At 44.3% G+C, this 24,298-nt stretch overlaps 1 protein-coding gene across 5 annotated transcripts in view; it reads right to left on the reverse strand.

Annotated features, from left to right (window-relative positions):
* LOC138824836 (nuclear receptor subfamily 2 group C member 2) overlaps positions 1 to 24,298 on the reverse strand; it is a 59,974-nt gene that overhangs the window by 15,574 nt on the left and 20,102 nt on the right. For all 5 annotated transcript variants that reach the window (XR_011371196.1, XM_070019196.1, XM_070019193.1 and 2 more), the window contains 7 exons: positions 16,839 to 16,949; positions 10,126 to 10,326; positions 7,962 to 8,064; positions 6,414 to 6,593; positions 4,263 to 4,410; positions 3,507 to 3,600; positions 520 to 653 (listed from right to left, as the gene is read on the reverse strand). Coding sequence is in view for 4 of the 5 variants with exons in the window: in XM_070019193.1 (XP_069875294.1) it covers positions 520 to 653; positions 3,507 to 3,600; positions 4,263 to 4,410; positions 6,414 to 6,593; positions 7,962 to 8,064; positions 10,126 to 10,326; positions 16,839 to 16,949 (971 nt within the window). In the remaining variant the exon portion in view is untranslated. The remainder of the gene's footprint in view (positions 1 to 519; positions 654 to 3,506; positions 3,601 to 4,262; positions 4,411 to 6,413; positions 6,594 to 7,961; positions 8,065 to 10,125; positions 10,327 to 16,838; positions 16,950 to 24,298) is intronic.

Genomic DNA, 24,298 nt, shown 5'->3' on the forward strand with positions numbered 1-24,298 from the left:
CATAATGTGTGTGTGCGTGCATGCATGTATATACATAGAAATGTATACATATACACATTTATAGCGTGTGCGCACACATGTATTCACACACACATGTATACACATGTGTATGAATATACACACGTGCACAAACTATATACGTGTATACACACACACACACAAGTGCACACACACACAGTGTGAAGACATCCAGGTGCACAGCTAGCTGAGGACTGCCTGAGGCTGCTGTTCTCACGCTCACTGGTATCTCTCTATTGCTGGTTAAAACGGAAGGAAGACAGATGTGCAGGGTCACTGTGACAACTTTACAGTCCTTGCTTAAACACGAGATGTAGGGCTGGGGTCAGAGCTCACTTGTTTAGCACGTTAAGACCTGCGTTTAAGTTCCAGAACCAAATGAAACAAAACATATAAACCAGATCGGTGCCAAAATGTAGTGCCTGCCACTCCTCCCCCCACTTTGTAACTGTGACTGCGTATAAGGAGTCTGAGGACCTTTATATACACCCAGGCTCTTACCGAGTAATCTCACTTGCAGACTGGTCTTCTGGCTGGATTTCTGAAGTGTCACCATTATTCAAAGATTCACTTAGGTTGGCAAGGGAGGTTACCACATTTGCCAGTGTACCCAAAGCCCCTTGGCTCGTTTCAGCCTATTAATATGAAAAATAATAACATTAATGATGAATACATATACCACATGACTCACAGGTCTAAGGTATGAACACACAGAGGGCCCAGGGCAATAGGATCAGTTTTCTGTATCCTGGTTATGGCTGATGTCACATAAATCCACAGGTACTTAGACACAGAAAATGGATAAACTGGTCTTTGCTAATCAAAACTTCTATGCAGGAAGTGGCACTGTGGCTCAAATGGTAGAATGCTAGCTTTGAGCTGAAGAGCACAGGAACAGTGCCCAGGCCCAGAGTTCAAGCCCCATGACTGACCAGAAAAAAAGAAAAACAAAAACTTCTATGTACCAAAAGGTATTAAGAAAGTAGTAGCTGAGGTGCTGGTGGCTCAGCCGGTAATCCTAGCTACTCAGGAGGCTGAGAACTGAGGATCACGGTTCAAGACCAACCAAGGCAGGAAAATCTGTGAGGCTCTTATCTCCAAGTAACCACCAGAAAACTGAAAGTGGCACTGTAGGCTCAAGGTGGTAGAGCACTAGCCTTGAGCAAAAAGCTCAGGGCCGTGCCCAGACCTTGAGTTCAAGCCCCATGACCAACAAAAAAAGAAAGGAGTAATAAAAGACAACTCACAAAATGGGAGACAATGTACGGAAGTCACATATGCAATGATGACATAGTAGCCAGAATATCTAAAAAATAGCTCTTACAATTCAACAATAAAAAGAACTCCTCTGGGGGAAAAAAAAAAGAACAAAGGATATGAAAAGACATACAGGTGGCCAATAAGCACAAGAAAGAAGTTTGGTATCACTGGCAATGCAAGTCTAAACCTGTGACTAGATCTACTTCACACCCACTGGGCGGCTATAAATCCTAAAGACAGTACCAAGCACTGGCACTGAAGCGTGAAGTAAGAGCTAAGGCATTGCTGGTGAGACTAGAAACTGAAGAAGAAAAAAGAAAAGAAAAAGAACCTGGCAGGTCCTCAAAGTTTAAATGTGCAAGGTGTCATATGACCAGCAATTCCACTCCAAGTAGAAACAAGCCAAGTGCCCACAAGATGTCGAGCTGAGAGGAGAGCCATGCAATGGCATGGTGTTTGGCAAGGAAAACTAATAAACAACTAGTATGAGTGCCATCATGGGTGGACCTTAAAGATACTGAGCTCAGCGGGGCGCCGGTGGCTCACGCCTGTCATCCTAGCAATTCAGGCGGCTGAGATCTGAGAATCGTGGTTCAAAGCCAGCCCGGGCAGAAAAGTACGTGAGACTCTTATCTCCAATAAACCACTCAGAAAACCTGAGTGGCTCTGTGGCTCAAATGGTAGAGTGCTTGCCTTGAGCTGAAGAGCTGAGGAACAGCACCCAGGCCCAGAGTTCAGGCCCCACGACTGACAAAATAATAAAAATAAAAAAAATAAAAAAGATACTGAGCTCAGTGGGCCATGCACTCTATGACACGTTCAGCACTTGTGAAGCCATGGAGAAAGCTGACTGATGCTTGGCAGGGAAACCATGCTCAGTGGTGCCAGAGCTCCTTTTGAAATGAAGACATCTGGGACTTGGTGAGAGTTACAAAGTTATAGAAATATACTAAAAAACACATTCTATATTTCAGGAGTGATACTATATGTGAATTGCATTTCAATTAATAAAAAGCTGAAAGCCAGAGTAAATAAACCAAGATTAGCAAACACAAATGTCAGCAAAGTGAAAACCTAAGTCCACCAGAAAGGTCATAACCAGAGCACGGATGAACAAAGCATAGTAGAGTCAGAATACTGTGTCGCCGCTGTGCTGTGTAGTGCATGCGGAAGGAACTAGAGTCCAAGTCCGAGAATGGGGGAAAGACACACAGAGCAAACAGCACATGCTTTGTGCCCTGACTGCGACACCGCAGCCCTGGACCTCTGGTAGCCCCGTGCTTATTCCTCAGCAAATTATTTTGAATGTAACCTTTTCAAAGGAAAAAGTTTAACTGCTTCTGAAAATAGCAACCTTTAGGGGCTACGCGTGTACTTTAGTATTGGCAGCAAACTTCTGGGTGGGGATGGAGCTCCATTTCATAGAGGAGGGAAAAGCTAGGATGGGAGTCTGGTTCTGCAGCTCTTCCTTTTAAGTACTTACACACAAAATGGCTTTTCTATTCTTTCTCCTGTACCAGTGACAATAACTAGTTAACTTACAGAGTATTCAGTATGTACCAAGTACTTTAAAAACCTAACTGTTTCCTCCCAGCCCTGAAGGAATCAGAGGAGTGGAAGGAGGCTGGTGGCTGTGGGGAGCAGGGCTGGAGAGGTGCCCAGGCCCAGGGGCACGGGAGTCTTCACCTCAGTCTCAGCTTCTGCACGGATGGCTTCTGTGAATCCTTGGGACCCAGGATTGTCCTCAAGGTGATCTACCTATCTTCTCTACCCCTATCACACAGAGCCACACACCAGCAGGTCTGCTGGGGGGTAGCAGCACTCCAGATGTGACCCAGAAGCTCACACCACTCATTATCATTGCTTAAAGCCCCACCTGAGGACCAACGTGTGCAGGGTAACATTCCATGCCAGCTACAGGGCTCTCAACTTTGCCTTCCTTTTCCCTAAAGAGGATGTCATCTAATACACTTAGTTGGTGCGCGTGTGCGTGCGTGCGTGCGTGCGTGCGTGTGTGTGTGTAGGAGTGGTGTCCACACTGGGTTATGGAATTGCCCTCAAGCACCACTAGGCAGCCATGGCTGGTTGCTTCTTTCCCATTACTGATTGGTAGGAACAGAACAAGATGCAGCTTCGGCTGCAATAGGCCTAGCGAGGTGGGGCCAGCAAAAAAGAGAGGCTGCACTGTCACACAGAAGAGGAGGAGAAGCAGGAGGAAAGAACATCACCTTGGAGTCCGCGGCCAGCAGAACAGTACCATCCTCACGTATCAAAGGCTGCTGGATGTTCACAAGCATTCCTGGATCAAGAAGACCTGTTTGTCTATTTAAGACATAAAGAAACCCAGAGTAGCTTCTAACATGTACGTATAAACAGTCATGCTGTGTTTGCCTGTCCTTCCACATGTGCGCAGCTGCCTGCTAGGAGAGCAGCTCTAAGTGGACTCAGCCACACGGTAAGTGAGCAACCCTCCTTTCTGGGCAATGAGATATGCACAGGGTTGGTCTAGAGCTAAGGCAGGATGGACACACGGACGCTCCAGGGCTCCTACACTGTCTGTAACCATTCTGCCAAAAAAGTTACCTTGGTCTTCAGAAATTACCCTCAACTAGTTCTGTGACACGCTTTGGATTTCTGATTTCCCCTCTTTTTGTTCCTTTTAAAACAAGCTTAATAGATGACACTAAGAAGATACAAGTTAAATTAACCCATGGCACTGTCTGGGACCTGACTCACATCCTAGTTCCTGTCTAGACTGCAGAAAAGCCCAAATCTTGAGTCCCAGACCAGCGTTTTCCTCCTTGGTGAGTGAAGCCTAACCTGGAACAGGCTCAGCAGTGAGACTGGGCAGCTCCAGATGTGCAACGCATGCCAGAGCTGCGGTAGTGAGGGCCGAGACACACACCCATCCTCTAAGGATCCCTGCGGTCCCCCTGGGCAGCTCTGAAGATGGATCCCAGTGCAACCTGAGACAGCGGACTGACCTTGCTCCATCTTTCTCTGCCACAAACGTGGGAGTGGCTATTAGAGGACTTCTTAGATCCTTCCGGATATAGATCTTCTCAGTTGAAGCAGCACAATTGCTTGGTTTCTCTCGTTGCACATCAAAGGGTTTCCGTTCACTCTGTACAGCTGAAAAATAACAATGTACACATTCACATTGATCGAGAAGATTGAGATCAGAGCCCTTATGGTCAAGTATGGGCTCTCTGGTGCTAGAGCTGCCTGTCTGCCCTGTTACCACAGAAGAGCAGGCTTCAAAGCTAGACAAGGCACTGGCAGGTTTGAAGGTACACACAGGCACTGGGAACAGCAGGTGCTGCTTGCAAAGGGATGCCCATAAAGCGCTGGCATGAGGGACCTGTGGAAGCCTACCCACAGGGAGCCCACTGGTTGTCATTTCTTCCCCCAGCAAAACAGCCTTTGTCCAGAACAAGAAATGTCCATATTCAAGGAGGTTCATCACAGAGATACAGCATGCCACAAATGGTAGAGTACCATTCCAATTTCTAATTCCAGCTAAAGTAGCTTCAGCACACTGATAGTTGTCAATCTTTATCACATCACTGATTTCTTCCTTAAAAAAAGTGTTGTTGGGGCTGGGAAGGTGGCTCAGTGGTAGAGCGCTTGCCTCGCATGCATGAGGCCCTGGGTTCGATTCCTCAGCACCACATAAGCAAAAAGAAAAAAGCTGGAAGTGGCGCTGTGGCTCAAGTGGTAAAGCGCTAGCCTTGAGCTGAAGAGCTGAGGGATAGCGCTCATGTCCAGAGTTCAGGCCCCATGACCAGACCCCCCCCCCCAAAGAAAAAAAAAAGTTAAAAAAAAAGCGTTTTTTTTTAAAAAAGAAGAGATGAAGCTTAGAGACTAAGATTCAGATAAACTGGTAATCAAATGGAAATCTAACTGGATCTTGAGTATGAAATGCCTATGACTGCAGAAACTCCAGTCACTGCTCTGAGTAAGTATTCCCTACTAAGACAAGACAGCTTGGCACCATGGGTCTGTTCCACAGCAAGCCTGTGATGTATTTATTCATTGGAGGAAGTCCAATACGACTAGACAAAACATACAACGGCTGGGCTCTGGTGACTCACACCTGTATATACTAACTAATTAGGAGGCTGAGATCTGAGGATCACAGTTCAAAGCCAACCCAGGTAGGAAAGTCTATGAGAATCTTATCTCCAATAAACTACTCAGGAAAAGCTGGAAGAGAGGCTCAGGCCCTGAGTGCAAGCCCCAGGGCTGCAAAAAGAAAGAAAGAAAGAAAAAAACCCAGACAGAAATTAGGGTATAATCTAAATTTCTCAAAGGACACACTTCTTCTATTTGTTCTCTAAGAACTCTGCAGCTTTCCATTTTCAGAAGCGGCCCCACCAGGCTGGAGTTCATCCATTTGTCTAGGGAACCTGAACTCCTGGGCTGTCAGCCTCACCGCATGCAGGCGCCCCTGCCACGGCTTGACAGAACCACTCTCCTGCACGTCCCTTTGTTGCTAGTCTTGAGGCCAGGGCTCCATGTTTTCAGCACTAGGAAGAGGACTGACCCCGACACTATCTGGTTCCTGTGAAACAGACCTAGTTTTGATCAACTCAGCCTCAGAAATCTGGCTCTGGGAGCTGAGAGGATGGACTTCAGACCTTGCCTGCTGCCCCGTGCCCTGCTCCCCTCAGAGCCCTCGCTGCACTGAGGTTTGGCAGAGGACATGGACACCTAAGGACACCAGGTCAGAGAAACAAGGGTGGAAGTCTCTCATCTAACTCTGTGGAGCCCTATGTCAGCAAGGCACGGGGGATTTAGGGGTCACAGATGAAGAAGCCGCAGAGTTGAGATAGCCCATGTTTCCCAGAACTGCCAGCTCTTCAGGATCAGGCTGGAGTATGATACACTCCCGGCAGTGTTCACCCTGTTCCCCTACGCTGCTCCTCCCCCATCCATCGGGGGAAGCATGAGGCTTGACCAAGCCCCAAGTGTAAGCTCAGAATCTCTGGGTGACCTGGAAGGAAAACCCACATGCAGCTGCATGGGTAGTTTTCATAGTTTAAGGCTAAATACAAAATCCTTACTAGAACAAGCTCTTGCTCCCTCTTCTCTCCCTTCCTACTACCTTGTATGGTGTTAACACTGCTACTCACATTCCATTTTCATGCCCATCTCTAAGCACTTTTTCAGCCGGCAAAATTGACAGCGGTTTCGGTGGTGTTTGTTGATGATACAGTCTTGGTTGCTCCGGCAGCTGTAGGTCAAATTTTTCCTCACGCTCCTTTTAAAGAAACCTTTGCAGCCTTCACAACTGACAGCCCCATAGTGACGGCCTGCAGGGAGCAGAGTGTATGGAACAGTTCACACAAGCAGAGGAGATCTACCCCATGCCCTCTGACGACTTGTGCTCACACTGCCACAGATGGCAATCCCTTGGGGATAACAGCAGCTGAGCATTAAGCATAATGGCTGTGCTCACCACCTCATTTCTCCATCATCTCTGGAACAGTCTCCTGAAGTCATGATGGAGAAACAAGTCAACGGCATGACCTCCTGTCTCGTTGGGGGACCTGGCTGGATTTACAAGAGCCAAAAGTGGGCCACACGCCAGGTGCTGGGGGCTCATGTGATCCGAGGATCATGATTCGAAGCCAGCCTGGGCAGAAAAGTCAGTGAGACTCTTAGTTTCAACTTTAACCACAAAAGGCCAGAAGGGAAGCTGTGGCTGAGTATCAGGGCCAGCCTTGGCACTCGGAGGACCACGGGAGGCTCTGGGTTTCTAAGGCTGCTTTGCAATATGCTTGGTCCAACTGTTGTTCTCCTGAGCTGGTGTATACCTGGGCTTGAACTCAGGGCCACCTGCTCTCATCTGGCTTTTTCACTCAAGGCTTGTACTCTACCTCTTGAGCCATGCCTCTACTTCCAGCCATTTGCTGATTAACTGGAGCTAAGAATTAATGGGCTTTTCTGCCCAGGATGGCTTTGAGCCATGATCCTCAAATCTCAGCCTCCTGGGTAGCTAAGATTGTTTAAAAAAAACAAAAACCCCATATTCAGGACAACAAAATCTCCACAATTTCTGTGAATTTCTTGGCCACAGAATAAAGAAAGTCCAAGCAGCTGTGAACTCAGGCCTGTGCCAAACATCACTGGAGCTGTGCTGTTCCCTCATTGCTTTCAATAGTTCATGCATCTTCTCCCTTCTCCCTACACCAAACCCTTTTCCATGGAGGTCCATGAGCTCTATCCTAAGGCCCTGGCTCCATTGGCCAGAATGCCCTTCTCCTTCACCAGAAATCACATGCCAACCATAAGGCTCCCGCGGGGCCTGCCTCTGGAGGGCAGTCGTGTTGTAGCAGGGCACCACACCAGGTGTATGGGGAGGAATATGCAAAAGCCCACTTGCGGGATAGCGAAGTGTTGTGTCAGTATAAACTAGATTCTTTCTTAGTAGCACAGTAAACACTACTAGACATTTCACTAAGATTTACAAATCATAGAAATTTTTTTGATTTTTCATGCTAATTCTAATAATCTAACAAACTATTTATATCACTATCCCAACAAGAAAAATGAAGTTGATGTTTGAACCCTATAAACCTCCTATGGAAAATGATCTTTCTCTGTTCACTACTGCCCACCCCCAAGTCCAGTTGCTCTGCTGGTCATGACACACCCAAGCCCAGGCTGAGGCGGCATACCAGAGGCTTTGTCACCGCACACCACACAGTACTCCACCACCTGGGGCCGCTGGACGTCTGTCTTCCCCAACAAACGCTCCACAGAAGCAGAATCTGTGACGATCTAAGGGAAACCAGCAGAGTATCAATCAAAACAGAATATCAATCAAAATCTAGCTCTGCTAAAGTCAAGTTTCATTGTAAGTTTGTAGTCTTGAGTTTCTAAACAGAAAATCAGGGAAATGGAAAACCCCAGCTGACAGTTCCACTGTCAGCCACGGCCTTGCCGCTCTGCCCTTCAGTGGGGTCCTCAGCAATTCCATCTAGCTCCCCTCCCATGACTGGGACCACGTAAAGATCACACACATGCTCCGAAATGAAGACATGTAAGTTCTTCTAGCTGTCTCTCTGGTCCCAACAAACAACTATAGAATGTGCAAAGGGGCTTCTCTGTCAGAGAAATAACCAGGCTTTAGTAAATACGTCTCTAGTTGAGGCCCTTGAGTGGAAGGACCCACAATACATACCCTGCTGTTTGCCATCACCTGTACATGACTTTCTGGGTGACAAGCAGTGCTGCCCATATCAAAACGAGTGAAGAACAACTTATTTAAAAACATACTCGGAAAGTGCACTGGTTGCTCAGGCTTGTAATCCTAGCTATTCAGGAGGCTGAGATCCGAAGATCAAGGTTCAAAGCTAGTCCAGGCAGTAAACTATGCCAAACTAGTCTTTAATTCTTAACTACCCAACAGCACCCAGACCCTGAGTTCAAGCCCCAGGACGAGCAAAAGGGGGGGAAAAAGTATTTAGTTTGAGCACATGATAAGCTTTCAAAATGATTCATGCTTGTTGGACCCACATAAATAAAACACTGTGGAACATTGATATCAGCAGCCTTCATAAGCCAGGAGGGCCCTGAATGGGTAAGGCTCAGCTTATGAAGCGCAGTACGAGATATCTCAAAAATGTAGTTTTGGGTGCAGTGGTTCATGCCTGAAATCCCAGCTCAAGTGGTAGGATTCCAAGCCTAGCAAGCTCAGAGTTTAAATTAAACCCCAGTACTAGAGAGAGAGAAAAAATGTACAGTTTTGAAAGCTGAACAGGTAAAAACAAGGCATAGTCATACATGCCTGTAACCCCACCACTAAGGAGGATTGCAAGCTGGAGCCCTTCCTGGGTCACCAAGACTCTGTCTTAAAAGAAAGAGAACTAAAATGTAGTATATGGATACAATGAAGTATTATTCAACTTTTAAAAGGGAGAAAATCCTGAGACGACAACATGAATGAATCTTGTCGACACTGTTAGGTGAAATAAGCTAGTCACAAAAGACCAAACTATTTGATTCCCATTCCACAGAGACATGCAATGGCCGTTTGCCAGAGGCCAGAGGGAGGGAGATGAGAAGACTCTTTCTTCAGCTGGTAGAGAAAAGTACTTCCGAAGAGCCTTCATTGTGGAGCACTGTGTGTGCATTCTTCATAACTTGTTTAAACAAGTTACAGAGGTGAATACACTTAATGCTACCAACTCCTCTAAAACTAGTTAATATCGCAATTTTATGACACACAGTTAACCAAAAACTATAAAAAATTTAAAGCAAACAGGGACTCAACTTTGACCTGACAAAACGAGCTCCCTGGGACAGTGGTCGTAGGTCTCTGTCCTCTGGCTTTTGGGTTTAGAAATTGACTGCCTCCCCACCTCACACTGAACAGCAGCCTTGCTTTGCTTCCGCATCCTCTCTTCATGCAGATGGACCTGCCTTGCCAAAGGGAGCTGCGGGGAGACAGAAAGGCAGTTCACGGGAGCAAGTAAGACCAGAAGGAAGGGCCAGGACTAAGCCTGCAATCTGGAAAAGAGCTAGATCAACCAGCATGGGCTAAGGGCTGACACCATAGAGCTTTCATTAAGAACAATTATCCTGTGGCCTTTGTTTTTGCCTGTAGGCTGCTGTTCCTTCCTCAACTTGTAACTTTCTGAGCATCCCTGCTGATTATCTTCTGGGTCTAGCCAACTCATTAGCTAGAGTTTTACTTTAGTCAAAACAGCATCCTACCATATTTGCAGGCTCCCAAAGGACCTTCCAGGGATGGACCTGGCTACCCAGGTAGGGAGAAAAACAAGTTAGGAGTAAGTCAGGAACCCAAGTGCTGAGACAGGCACCATTTGATGGCCTTACCTGAATCCTTCCGGGAACAAGGTTGTCAGAGGTGGTGAATATGAGCTGCTTGGCACTGGACGTCTCCGGAGAAGCCAGGATCACCTTCCCAGCTCCAGCTCCATCTGGGCTGGTCAGAATGAACTGTTGTTTGGAAGACCCGGAGGCGTCCACTGCGGTTACTATCTGGATCTTCTGTCCTGTCTGCTGGTCTGTCACAATCTGTAAGACACCACACAGAGGAGTATGAGACCCTTGCACTTGTACACAGTGCTGAAGAGCCATGATTACCAAATGACATCCTTGAGCTGATGTTGGTTTCACCCGCATAAGTTGGTAAAAAAAACACAAGAGTAAACTTTTTAGGAATGAATTTTTATAATACTTGTTTTACTCTAAGTTTCTATCTTTGCTATTTTCAGTAATGCTTTCCTTTCATTCCATTTTTTCTGTTAATAGTCATATGAAATCAACCACACTAATGTATCACTTAATGAAGCAAACGTTCTATGAAATCCGTCACTAGGTGATTTCTGTGCATACACAGTCCTCGCACAAATTAAGAAAGCTACACCACTAGGCAATAATCTCAAGAGACCATTGAAGCATGTGTGGTTCACATCTGACTGAAGTACTTAACATGGTGCATGACCATAAAGCCAAGGAAAGACAAGGCTAGTCATTCCTTTGCCCACAGTCTATGAGGAGCCAAGACTTCTCCTTCATGTGAGCCCCAGTCCTTGTTGTGGTTGAGGCCCTGCAGGTAAGAATTCAAGCAGGAGCGGGAGGGAGGACAGACCAGATCTAGACACAGGCATGCAGTCTTGGCTGTACATAGCATCTCAAGGTCTAGATTATTCTTTATTCTCCAAGGACACAAGCTTATAAAATTCAACCAATCATAATTATTAGTTACTTGTATTCTCCCTTTTCCTTAGATATCCTATTTAAGGAGATTAAGATTACTTCTATAAATACACTAAAATTGAAGGCAGGAAAAGAACATCACTCCCCCTTACTAAAATCACCCTCCAGGAACCAGATGGCAAGCACTCATAGCAGACTTTTTTAATGAGGTGGGGAGGCCATGGCCAATCCCATTAAAAGTTCAGTCCCCTGGAGGTGGAAAAGAGTGACTGTAAGAACTATATCCCCTCAAGAGACTTACAAGTCTGAATGCTCCAGTTCTGTGTCTGTGACTTTATTTGGAAACAGGGCACTGGCAGATGTAACCAAGGTGGGATCACCAGATTACAGTCAGTGAGTACACCTCCCCACCAGCAGCCCCACTCCATTATACCTGATGCCTGTGGGGTTGATGGGGAGAAGTGGCTACAGACAAGTAAGGAATGCTAACAGCTGTCCATACTTATGCAAGCTAGGAACAATGTTTTTGTGAACCTAGACAGGGCCCAGCCCTGAAACACCTTGTTTTTAGACATCATTTCACCTCCACAACTATGAGAGAAAGCTCTTCTATTGTTTTAAGTTGTTAAGTCTGAGGAACTTGCTATGGCAGATGTAGGAAACACATACAAGAGGTAAGTTTGACTTTCTTGGAACAAATGTTTACCTGCTCTGAACAGGGAGAACACTTGTTGCCAAAAGTTGGCTTTGTCCCAATGTGATTGGTGAACAACTGAGCAAAATCTAAACCTTGAGATTTTTTTTTTATGTACTATTTCTTCAGTGAGGAGCTCTAGATAAAGACAGAATGGAGTCCTGAGCTTGGCTGTGAGTCAAGTTGTACCCACCTGTTGGCGTTTTAGGAACAATGTTTTGCTATAGAAATATGAAATGGTATGGCACGATGTGTGTGACTGCAAGGATAAATAAATGTGGTCTGTACACAAAATGGACTACTACACAGCCAAAACGCTGCTAAGCCAAAGAAGAAAGAAACCAAGTCACACATTGTGAGTAGGCCCAGCAAGGATGGAGCCAGGACAGCCTGTCAGAAGTCTGACCAAGGAGAGTGGTACTGTGTGGGGCTCCAGAGCCAGGAGCACTGATCAGGACTTACTGTAGTCTGTGTGGGTCTGTGGACCTGGAAGACACAGCAGAGATGTGTACCTAAGAGTGGCACTCTGACCACTGGGGCAAGGAAAAGGACAGAGTGGGGAGGCTGAAGGGTGGCTACTAGGAAGGTCAGAGCTCTGCACAGGGGAGCCTAGACTGTTGAGTCTACATTCCACCAGGCTATGCCTTTGCACTAAGAAGATGGTGAGAAGATTCCAGCAACCCTCTTACTGCTTTAAATGGCCAACTGCAGCCTAACCTACCCTTTGCTTATATGCAAAGGATGTGTGTTTCCCTGTCTCCATCCAGTAGAATGTCTGCCCTAGGAGGGCAGGGCTAACCTCTGCAGTGTCTATATGATGATATTCAATGTGCACTGGCCAAGCTGAGGGGACAGAGCTAGGCCTAGAGCCAAAACCTTCTAAGCAGGCAGTACCTTCACCAGAAGAAGCTGTCAGTCTCTGAAAAGCTCTGTGTGTGTGTGTACACACTCTAGGCCTTGCACTCTTACTTGGCTTTTTTTGTTCACAGCTAACATTCTCCTTCCATTTTTTTCACCCAAGGCTGGTGCTCTATCATTTGAGCCACACCCCTAGTTCCACTTTTTGCTGATAAATTGGAGATAAGAGTCTCTTGAGATTGTCTACCCAGGCTGGCTTTGACCCTCAATCCTCAGATTGTGGTAACTACGCTCCTACTTCTCCCTAGCTTGTCCAGTCTCCTCCTTACCTTCTGTCTCAGGACCCATCTGTCCCCACTGTCCATCTGCTTCTGCCATTCCATTCAATGGCCACACGACATAAGATATTGTGGCACAGAACACTGGCCTCTTCAGTCCTCCTGCCTACTCCCCCAAAACAAAAGTCAGATTTTTGTGTTGCCATTTATATGGAATTCCGTAAGACAAAATGGTCGTTTCTAGGGGGCCAGGGAAATGGCAATGTTTTGGAGCTAGATATAGGTTGTGGTCGTAAATTGCAAATCTACTAAATACTACATACTGTACTTCAAAATGGCTTAATTCTGTATTTCACTAAAATTAGGTGTCATTTATAGATGGGACTTAACAGTAGTTAAAAATGTATATAATAAACTACAGGGTACAGATGGAAACATTTTAAACGAAGCATATATATATTTTTTTTTGGGGGGGGGATCAGTTGTGGGGCTTATCTCTGGGCCTGAGCACTGTCCCGCAGCTCTTCAGCTCAAGCCTAGTGCTCTACCACGAGCTACAGCGCCACTTCCAGTTTTCTGGTGGTTTATTGGAGATAAGAGTTTCATGGACTTTCCTAAGCCCGTTCTGGCTTTGAATTGCAATCCTCAGATCTCAGCTTCCCGTGTAGCTAGGATTATGGACATGAGCTACCGGCACCCAGCCAAGTCAAAATGTTTCTTTTAAAACAGTTGCTAGTGGCTCACACCTGTGGCTCATGCCTGTAATCCTGGCTACTCAGGAGGCTGAGATCTGAGGATCACAGTTCAAAGCCAAGCCATGGCAGGAAAGTCCATGGGAGTCTTATTTCCTGAGTAGCCAGGATTACAGGCATAAGCCACTGGCAATTGTCTTAAAAGAAACATTTTGACTTGGCCGGGTGCCAGTGGCTCATGCCCATAATCCTAGCTACTCAGGAGGCTGAGATCTGAGGATCGTGGTTCAAAGCCAGAACAGGCAGGAAAGTCTGTAAAACTCATCTCCAATAAACCACCAGAAAACTGGAAGTGGCGCTGTAGCTCAAGTGGTAGAGCGCTAGCCTTGAGCTGAAGAGCTGAGAGACAACGCCCAAGCCCAGAGTTCAAGCCCCAGGACCAACAACAAAAAAGAAACATTTTGACTATACCACAAGACGAGATAAAGAGAATCACAAAAGTAAAAAGCTCAGTCAATACCAGAGAGAGCTGAAAGAAAAGCCTTTGATGGAAAGAGTCACAAATTGGTGATATTAATCCAAATATATCAATCACCATTTTCTTTTTTCTTAATTTTTTAGGTCTAAGACCAGAACTCGAACTCAGTACCTGATGTTTTCACTCATTGGCTAGCTCTCTACCCACCAACTGAGCCACTCCTCCAGCCCCTCAATCATCATGTTAAATGTGAAAAAGTTATGTATAGACATTAAAAGACAGAGGTTACTAGTTAGGTAACAAAAAAAAGACCTAATTTATATTGCCTAGAGAAAGCCCAGAGGTAAAAGAAGATTAAAGGGATGAAGAAAGATGAACCATGTAAACATCAATCAAAAGAAAGGTGAAAGATCAGGTACACTGGCTCCTAATGCCTGTTATCCCAGCTACCTGAGGAGCAGAATGAAGAGGATAGCTAGGCAAAAAAGGTAGCCATACCCTCTCTCAAAGAACAAACTAGGTGTGGGTTCAAGAGAAAGAGAGGTATCTCATTTACACTATATAGAACTAGTGCCAGATAGTTACTAATAGTTAATACTGTGAAGATGCATAGACTATTGATGCCTGTGTAAGAAAGTATATATGTGTATGCTTACAGACTTACAAGCAAAGCCCTTCTCTGAAATAAGCAACATAGTGATAGTGACCCCTTGTGGGATGAGGGGAGACCCGTTTCTCCACTGCCTCACTTGCTGTAAATTTTGTTACAGCATGTATATACTGCCCATTCAGTTCACACACATAAGTATCAATTCCTCTGATTCTTGGGAGACATCACAGGACTATTAAGAGAAAAGAAACATTATCAACTTGGAGACATGGAAAGAGTAAAAAACTTCTGAAACAAGCAATTCAAAGAAATTACTCAGTGACCCTTATTACACTTTTACAACTTAAACTCTGAAATTGGATCAATTTAGTAGCACATAGGCACATCCAATTTTATTCACAGGCCACAATGGAAAGGTTTTCAACTATATTTATTATACATAAAACCTACTCCAAAAGGTTATCTTTCCTTAATGTGAGAGCTTAATCCTAAGGACTTGGGTTATAAGAGCTCTGTTCAAGGGACCTCTGCACTCCAGCAGGACAGCAGTGAGTGCCGTGCATAGAACAGCCTTAGTGGATAGATAAAATGGGATAGCAGAATGGCCCCTAGGGAAACAGAATTCTTATGATACAAAGGAATGTGTATTCTCTCCGGAAATACACAGTAGAAAATCTAGTAACTAGATACCAAGAGTCTCCCATGGCAACCACTGGGTCCTTGTCTGCAATCATAACCTGCCTGTCTGGTGGCTTATGTTGTGATTCCAGCTACTTGAGAAGTAGAGATTGGAAGGATCAGGATCTAAGGTTAGTCCTGGGTAAAAGCAGAAACGGGTCGAGGCACGTCTCAAGTGGTAGAGTACCTTCCTAGCAAGCGCGAAGGCCTGAATTCAGATCCCAGTATGCGAGTAAAAAAAGTGGAGGGGAAAGGAACTAATTTTACTAATGGATAGCAAGCTCCTTTCTAAGGCTGGAAGTGTTATGTAATCAGTATCCTAACACCTACCACACGCAACCACACAGGACCTGCTTTCAACTCTTTAGCAAATAGGAACAAAGTAGGTAAAGACAGCCAAGATGGCCGAGATGGCCTGAAGTGGTGTTCCCCACGGTGTGTGTCTATGGCATATGTGCTCTGTCATCGTCTTTTCTAATCAACTTCTATCAGCTTTACTTAACAAAGAAAAAAAGAAAAAAAATAACAGCTTTATAATGATCCTCATTTGGGAGAATGTTTTCATTAATGTTTTCTCAAATTTTACACATTTAAACACATGTTATTTTTGAACTGGAGTAAAGTTAAAACAATAACAACTACATGACTTCTGCATTATGTGTGTGTGTGTGTGTGTGTGTGTGTGTGTGTGTGTGTATGTGTCTCTGTGTGTGTGTGTGTGATATGCAGGAAACAACTTTAAAAACTCGTTTCATTTTACTTATTAGAAGTCTTCTAGCTTTAGGATAGTCCAAAAAAAAGTATCAGATACTTTATTTTCTAGTAACTACATAACGGTTCACTCATACTTCATTTAGATTAACTAAATAAAGGCAATCTTGTTATTTATTCCCTGGATGCCTCTCTTCTTGGTTATATTTCATACTTGTGCTATGTAACTAATTTTCTTTTCCTGCTGTTCATCTTCGTTCATGTCTTTTGGCTTGGCCGTAGACTGAGCTTGCTCTAGTAAAAGTAAGTCTCTGAGCTTTCATCGTATTTTTCCTTTCCCTCACTGTGTAGCCCACAAGTTTAATGTACATGACATTTCTTTGTTCAAAAGGGTAGAAAAGGGCTGGGAAGATGGCTTAATGGTAGAGCGCTTGCCTTGCATGCCTGAGGCCCTGGGTTCGATTCCTCAGCACCACATAAGCAAAAAGAAAAAAGCTGGAAGTGGCGCTGTGGCTCAAGTGGTAGAGCACTAGCCTTGAGCTGAAGAGCTGAGGGACAGCGCCCAGGCCCAGAGTTCAGGCCCCATGACTGGACCCCCCCCCACCAAAATAAAATAAATAAAATAATATGTGGCCTCTCAGTTTGAAAGCAAAGTAAGGGATAAAATAGAACTTCATCCCAATAGTTTGGAGCAACAGTTACATTGCTGCTTTGAAATTGTTAGTTAAATTTTTAAAATAAGCAAGGTTGTACTAGACTTGATTCTGACAGGCGCAGCTACTTAGTGAAGCCCTTAGCACATTGTTTTTTAACAGATGGAGGGAAGGCAGGGCGTGTGGCCAGAACGCAGCAAGACTGGTGCGGGCACCTGAATGCGCTGAGGTGAGGCTACCGCAGAGTCGGTGGAGATGATCTGGATGCGTGGGGAGGGGCTGGTCATCCCTGGAGATTCCGGCCGAAGGGTCTGCGTATGTGGTACCTGTGGGTGAGATCAAAAGGGTCAGAAAGATGTCCAGTGGAGCCTGAGAACTGTCTCTTTTTGCTATGGCCTTGTACAATTCTGAGGTATTAACCCAGCATGACAAAGGATCAGTGAGATATTAACATAAGGTGGCTCCAGAAAATAGCATCTTAAAATAGCTGTTTCTAATGTAGAAAATACAAGGATAAACCAAAGGAATTTTCACTTCTGCTCTGCACAATTTAATTTTTTTTAAGTTACCAAAATAACTTCTTAGAGAGAAACTTTGAAAATTTTCACTACTTTCAAAGCCAGCTGTAAAACTCTTTTAGATGACTTTCCAGAGAAAGGCTCTCATAGCAGTGCAGGAGGGACAAACAGAACCTGCAAGACACTGAAAACTACTGGGATCACAGCATTTCATAGCATTAGGAAGCCTCAGTCCCAAAGGGATGGAGCTGGGAAAGCTCACCAGGAACATAAAGGTTTGGCTTTAGTCAATGCCTACCAAAGGCAAGGTTCAAAGTGCTGAGTTGGCACCTGGGTACTGAAGTAAGAAGATATCAACTTTCTTGATTAAAAGTATGTCATGAACTAATACCCTACATAGTTCCAAAACACAGGAGACAACATTTCCTAATTCATTCTATGAGGTCAGTATTAGCCAACACCAAAATCAAGATCCAATAAGAAAATGATAGACCAGTATCTCTTAGGAATACAATGTTAAAAATCCTCAATATGTAATCCCAGCTACTTGGAAGGTAGAGATCTGGATGACTGTGCTTAGAGGCCAGAACAGGCAAAGTTATTTAGCAAGATCTGCTTCTCAACAAACAAGCCAGACATGGTGATGCACATCTATAACCCAAGCTACTACATGAGAGATGTAGGTCCAAAGTTGGTTCTAGGCAAAGGCAAGACCTTATCTGCAAAATAAAAGCAAAAAGGCTGGGGATATGGCACATGTGGCAGAGTACCTGCCTAGAAAATGTGAGGGCCTGAGCTCAAACCCCAATACTACAAGAAAAGAAAACTTACAAAAGAGAGCAAACCATATCCAGGAACATTTAAAAGATTATACACTGGGGCTGGGAAGCTGGCTCAGTGGTAGAGTGCTTGCCTTGCATGCCTGAGGCCTTGGGTTCAATTCCTCAGCACCACATAAGCAAAAAGAAAAAAAGCTGGAAGTGGCGCTGTGGCTCAAGTAGTAGAGTGCTAGCCTTGAGCTGAAGAGCTGAGGGACAGCGCCCAGGCCCAGAGTTCAGGCCCCACGACCGGATCCAAAAAAAAAAAAAAAAGATTATACACTGTGACTAAGTGGGGTTTGTCTCAAGGCTAGCAAGATGCTAGTGGCTCACACCTGTTATCCTAGCTACTCAGGAGACTGAGATCTAAAGATCATGGTTTGAAGCCAGCCAGGCAGGAAAGTCTGTGAGATACTTATCTCCAATAAATTATTCAGAAAAGGCCAGAAGTAGTGCTGTGGCTCAAGTGGTAAAGTGCTAGCCTTGAGCAAAAGGGGCTCATAGACAGCACCAGGACCTGAGTTCAAGGGTCACGACCTACAAAAAAATAGATAAAAATGCACAGATGGTTCAACATATGTAAATCAATATAGTACATCATATTAAAAAAAGTAAAGGACAGGGACTGGGAAGGTGGCTCAGTGGTAGAGCGCTTGCCTTGCATGCCTGAGGCCCTGGGTTCGATTCCTCAGCACCACATAAGAAAAAAACCGGAAGTGGCGCTGTGGCTCAAGTGGTAGAGCGCTAGCCTTGAGCTGAAGAGCTTAGGGACAGTGCCCAGGCCCAGAGTTCAGGCCCTACGACCGGACCAAAAAAAAAAAAAAGTAAAGGACAAGAGACCACATGATCATCTCACTTGACAGAGAAAGCCTTTGAGAAAATCTAATACCCTTTCACAATCAAAACTCAACAGAGGGGGCTGGGAAGGTGGCTCAGTGGTAGAGTGCTTGCCTTGCATGCATGAGGCCCTGGGTTTGATTCCTCAGCACCACATAAGCAGAAAAAGCTGGAAGTGGTGCTGTAGCTCAAGTGGTAGAGCACTAGCCTTGAGCTGAAGAGCTGAGGGACAGCGCCCAGGCCCAGGGTTCAGGCACCATGACTGGCAAAAAACAAAAAAAAAAACAAAAAAAACCCAACTCAACAAAGTAGGAACAGAAGGAAAGTTTGCAACCTGGCAAAAGACTAAAAGATTCCCCCTGAGATGAGAAGCAAGATGAGGATGCTGGCTTTCACCACTTGCACAAAACATTGACGTAGAGGCCACAAGCAAGGTATTAGGGGGAAATAAAGAAAAGTTAGGCATGCATCCTGACTGGGAAAGAGGACCTAAAACTATATCTGTAAATTAAATAATCTTTTATATAGAAAATCAGTCCACCCTCCTCACCCCCCCCCAAAAAAAATCTACTGAGAGCTAGTAAATGAATTCCAAGGTTACAGGGTACAAGACGAATGTAGAACAGTCAACTGTAGCTGTAACATTAGCAATGAATGACTTGAAAATAAAACTAAGGAAACAATCTCAAAAAGAGCAAAATATTTAGAAAAATATAAGATAATAAATATAAGATTTGTAATGAAAACTATAAAAGATTGTTAGAATTATAAAACAGCTTAAATAAACTGTCTTGGGCTGGGCACCAGTGGCTCACGCCTGTAATACTAGCCACTCAGGAGGCTGAGATCTGAGGATCGTGGTTCAAAGCCAGCCTGGGCAGGACAGTCTGTGAGACTATCTCCAAATAACCACCAGAAAACAGGAAGTGGCGCTGTGGCTCAAAGTGGCACGGCTCAAGACACTAGTCTTGAGTGATAAAGCTCAGGGACAGTGCCCAGTCCCTGAGGCTCAAGCCCCATGACCGATCCAAAAAAATAAAAAATAAAAAAATCTGTGTGCATAGACCAGAAGATTTAAGACTGGTAAGATGGCAATCCTCCGCAAACTGACTTACAGATTCACTACAATTCCTAGAAAATTCCAGACGCTTTTCTTGTATAAACTGACCAGAAGATGCTAAAATTCACATGGAACTGCAAGCGACCCAAAGAGCCAGACCGTGAAAAGAAAAAGTTGCCTCTAGCTAATCTAGCTAATCTCTCTTCTGGGGATTCACCCAAAAGATCTGAAATCTGAAGAGATGTTCAGTATAGCATTAGCCAAGGTAGCCAAACCAACCTAAGGGTCCATCAATGGATGGAGGAAATGTAGTACATATATACAATGGCGTGCATCAATAACAAAGGTCTGCCCTTTATGACAACATGGATGGAATTGGAGAACATTTGCTAAGTGAAATATGCCATGTACAGAAACATAAATACTACATGTCCTCATTCACATGTGGAATCTAAAGCAGAGGCAGAGAAGAATGGGCCTCAGGTTCACTAGGCAAGCACTACCCACACCATAGTCCTTCTTGTTCTTTTTTTTGTTTGCCTTCCTTTTCCATCCTTTTCTATTCCCTTTCCTCCTCTTCCTTTTAGATTTTTCAAATAGGGTACTGCTCTTGCTTGGAGCTACACTTGGCTCCAATTCTCCTATCTCCAATTCCCACGTGATGGGAATTAAAGGTATGAACTACCGTGCACAGGTTTGTTGTTGGGTTTTTTTTTTTTTAGATCAATTACATAGCATGGTAAATATGGTTAATAATTGCATATTGTCATTTTCAAAGTTGCCAAGAAAGTAAGTTTCAAATTATATCACAAAAATAATATTTGAAACAATGGACACATTAAGTAACTTGACGTGTTTATTCCATTTTGTATTTGTAAATCCTAACATCACCTTGTACCTCATAAATGCAAAATGTTATAAACTGTCAGCCAGGTGCCAGTGATTCACACCTTTAATTCTACTCAGGAAGCTGAGGATCTGAGGATCATGGTTCAAAACCAGCTTGTGCAGGAAAGTTCGTAAGACTCTTATCTCCAATTAACTACCCAAAAAAAGCCAGAAGTGGAACTCTGAGTCAAGTGGTAGAGTATTAGCCTTGAGCACAAAGAGGCTCAGGGATAGCACCTAGGCCCTGAGTTCAAGCCCTTGGACTGGCACCAAAAAAAGTTTAAAAATAAACTGTCAATTTACAACAACAACCCCAGTATGGTATTGGTATAAACACAGATAAACAGACCAATGGAATTGAGAACCCAGAAATAACTCTCATATATATGTTCAAATGATTTTGCCAAGACAATCTGATTTGTTAGCCACTAAGACACTACCTGTGGTTGTGGAATTGTGAAGGAAGTGCAGGGGAGGAGCTGGACTTTAGGTGACTGTTATATACCTCAGCATGGTCTTGTTTCAAAAAAAACAAAAAAACAAAAAAAAGAAAAAAAGTCTTCAGAGAAACATACAAGAAACCAGCCCAAATCTCGAAGGCATACTGACTTGCCCTTTTCAGGGTAAACTTTGCCCATTATAATACTACAGTCTCCACTCAGGGTCATTCCTATCTAACATTGTTTTAAACAGAGTATGTATGAAGAAACATGGTGGCATGTGCTTGAAATCCCAGTGAGGTGGGAGGAATAGCATTTAGGCAAAAATTGGAAAAGTTAAGCAGGCTGAGGGCAGGGCTCGAGTAGTAGAGTGTCCTGACTATCAAATCCAAGCCCCAGAGTTCAAATGCTAGTATTGCCAAGACAACAACTGCCCAGTGAATATATTACACCTTAGGGAAGGCACAAAGTCTTTACTATATATAAGCTTTGAACCCAGGACTCTGCAGAGATCTGCTCTGAGATCTCTACTCCTGTCTGTCTGCTAACTACCCATTCTCTAGGTATAGATTAGCACTTAACACTAGCTCCCTGTGAAGTTCCCTGCAATGGAAAATTGAGCATTCTCACGCTGGGCCGGGAACACAGGAAACTTCTCCATCCCATCACAGCACTCCACTGCCTACATACAGGTGTTTACTGAAAGATGAACCTCTGGTGAGAGGATGATGCTCATATTAACAGTTAAGGTGCAAATTCTACAGTTTATTCTACTATTTATTCTTAAGTTTTGGTTTTAACAGTCCCATAGGTTATTAATTGAGCAACAGAGTTCAAACAGTGTTTAGAAAACAGCATGCGGACCTAATAAGTTACAAACCTCAACCAGGAACTTCCTACTTCTCCCTAACACTCCCTCAAGGAAAACAATGAACAATGAAAATGTCTAAGTGGGATAAGGGTTTCTGTCCGGGGATGCCTTCAGCCTGCACTGAAATGTATTACATCCTTCTTTTAAATCTATTTCAAAGAATCATTAAATCAGAAGCCTGGTGAAGAGTCACTGGGCAAAGAGTTACAAGCCCTCTTGTGCTGTCCTTTCATCAAAAGGAAGACTGTAGGTGGCTGCTGGTCTTCAGGGAGTCTACTCTTCACTTCATATAAACCACTGAGCCCTCCGAGCTGGCCCATGGGCTACAAATTCAGCGTTTTTCTGTAGTAAAGTCAATGAAGGGTGAAACCTGAACAATATAAATAAGTGCCATTTATATAAAATGGATTAGCCCATCTTTATAATTTTCCAGTGCTAGCTAATGGTAGCCCAACATCACCTACTCAGGAGCCTGGGACCTGGAGAACCAGGAATCAAAGCCAGCCCAAGCGGTAAAGTCTGAGATACTCCATTTCTATTTAACCAGCAAAAAGCCAGACTAGAGGCATGCTTCAAATGGTAAAGCACCAGTGGAGCAAATGTCAGGGTCCCAGTACTTCCAAAACAACTAAACCCCTAAATGTGATAAATGTCCCCCCACCCCCAGGTCTGCTGGGAATGGTGGGACATAAGGCTGTAAGCCCAACACTCAGGAGGCTGAAGTAGGAGGATTATGAGTTCAAGGCTAGCCAGGATTACACAGAGAGACCGAGTCTCAAAACAAAAGTGAAAATAAACAACTCTTCTAACGGACCCCTAAATTTCTTGGCACAGAAACAGAGATCCAGAATCAACAATCAGTAGCATTCAGAAGGCCAAACCCAGAGAAATGGGAGTTCCGGGCCAGCTGGGCTAACAGTGAGACCTTCAAACAAACACACTTACAGTCAAAATTTAGAGCAACCACCACCTCTCACAATTACGTAAAACAACCAGAGCAATATGATCATAAACCTGTGTTCATATGCACATTAACCTGCCAAGAAAAGAACAAGCAAGCAAGTAATCAGCTTTTGCCACATCTGAATTTATTCAGTATGGACCCTACTTCAAGGTCTTTTGAAGAAACAATTTGCTAGGAGGTTAGCCTAGCAATAGACACCAAGTTGATGTCTAAATCCTGTATAGTCGTACCAGCTGCTTTAAACAAGTGCTACTGAAACATGCCGCACTGCAGGGATTCCCCAGAAACAGAGAGCGAGCCCTGGACACTCACTTACCATGCCAACAGCTCCCTGAGGCTTCATCTACATTTTTCCCTCAGCAACCTCCAGGCCACACAGAGGCCAACCAAACTGCCCAGGATGGTGGAGGGCATGGATCTACAGGGCTGTGCTTTCAAGCCCTGCCAGCCAGTGTAGATTCCATTCACCACACAAGACAGGGCTGTTTAAAGATGCCCTCTCTGTGACCCTGCTTTGCCGAAGGTCAAGTACACTATCACTCCCTGTAACCAAGGAAGCAAAATCGACATGCTCCTGCTGGTATGCCAGCTGCTGGAACAGTTAGTCTCATAACACAATGAAGTGCTTCTAGGGAAGATGTGCATTGATTTAGGAAGGTCTCCCTTCACCTAGACTGTTGCCTTTATTAAATCTTCTTCCCCACTGCCGTTTCCCTTAAAGATTACCTTGCCTTTCCCAGAGCTCACAAGAACGTTACCATGGAGGCCAACCAACTGCAAACAGTTCTCGGGTTTTTACTCCCCAGCAAGGGGTGTGTGTGTGAGCTCAGGGTCTCACCCGAGCTGGTCAGCAGCTCCACTGGAGCCACCCCTCTGGCCCCTCAAAACAATTTTGAACCTATAAGGAATGGGGGGGATAACAGCTTCCTCCTTTTCTCCCGCAGGGCAATTCCTCTAGGCGGTTTGTCTTTTCTCACATTATGTCTAGATTTACTGTACGAACACTAATTTTATCCCAGATCCACTTATATATATATTTCCTCTACCAAATTCTTCTAATTTGATTCTAACCTTATTATCACAGCTTATTTAAATATAAACATTATTTCTGTATATATCATTATATTTTATAGGACTATCAACTTGTTATAGCCTGGCGCTGAAGGAAATGAAAACTCCCCAAAGGAACAAAATACTTTAATATAATACTATGCAACAAAATTATTGCGTAGTATTATCAGAGTAATATTATATTACTCAACAAATTGATTAACATCTG

The sequence above is a fragment of the Dipodomys merriami genome, unplaced genomic scaffold (assembly GCF_024711535.1).
Source record: "Dipodomys merriami isolate MVZ:Mamm:240054 unplaced genomic scaffold, mDipMer1.0.p SCAF_13, whole genome shotgun sequence".
Classification (NCBI taxonomy): domain Eukaryota; kingdom Metazoa; phylum Chordata; class Mammalia; order Rodentia; family Heteromyidae; genus Dipodomys; species Dipodomys merriami.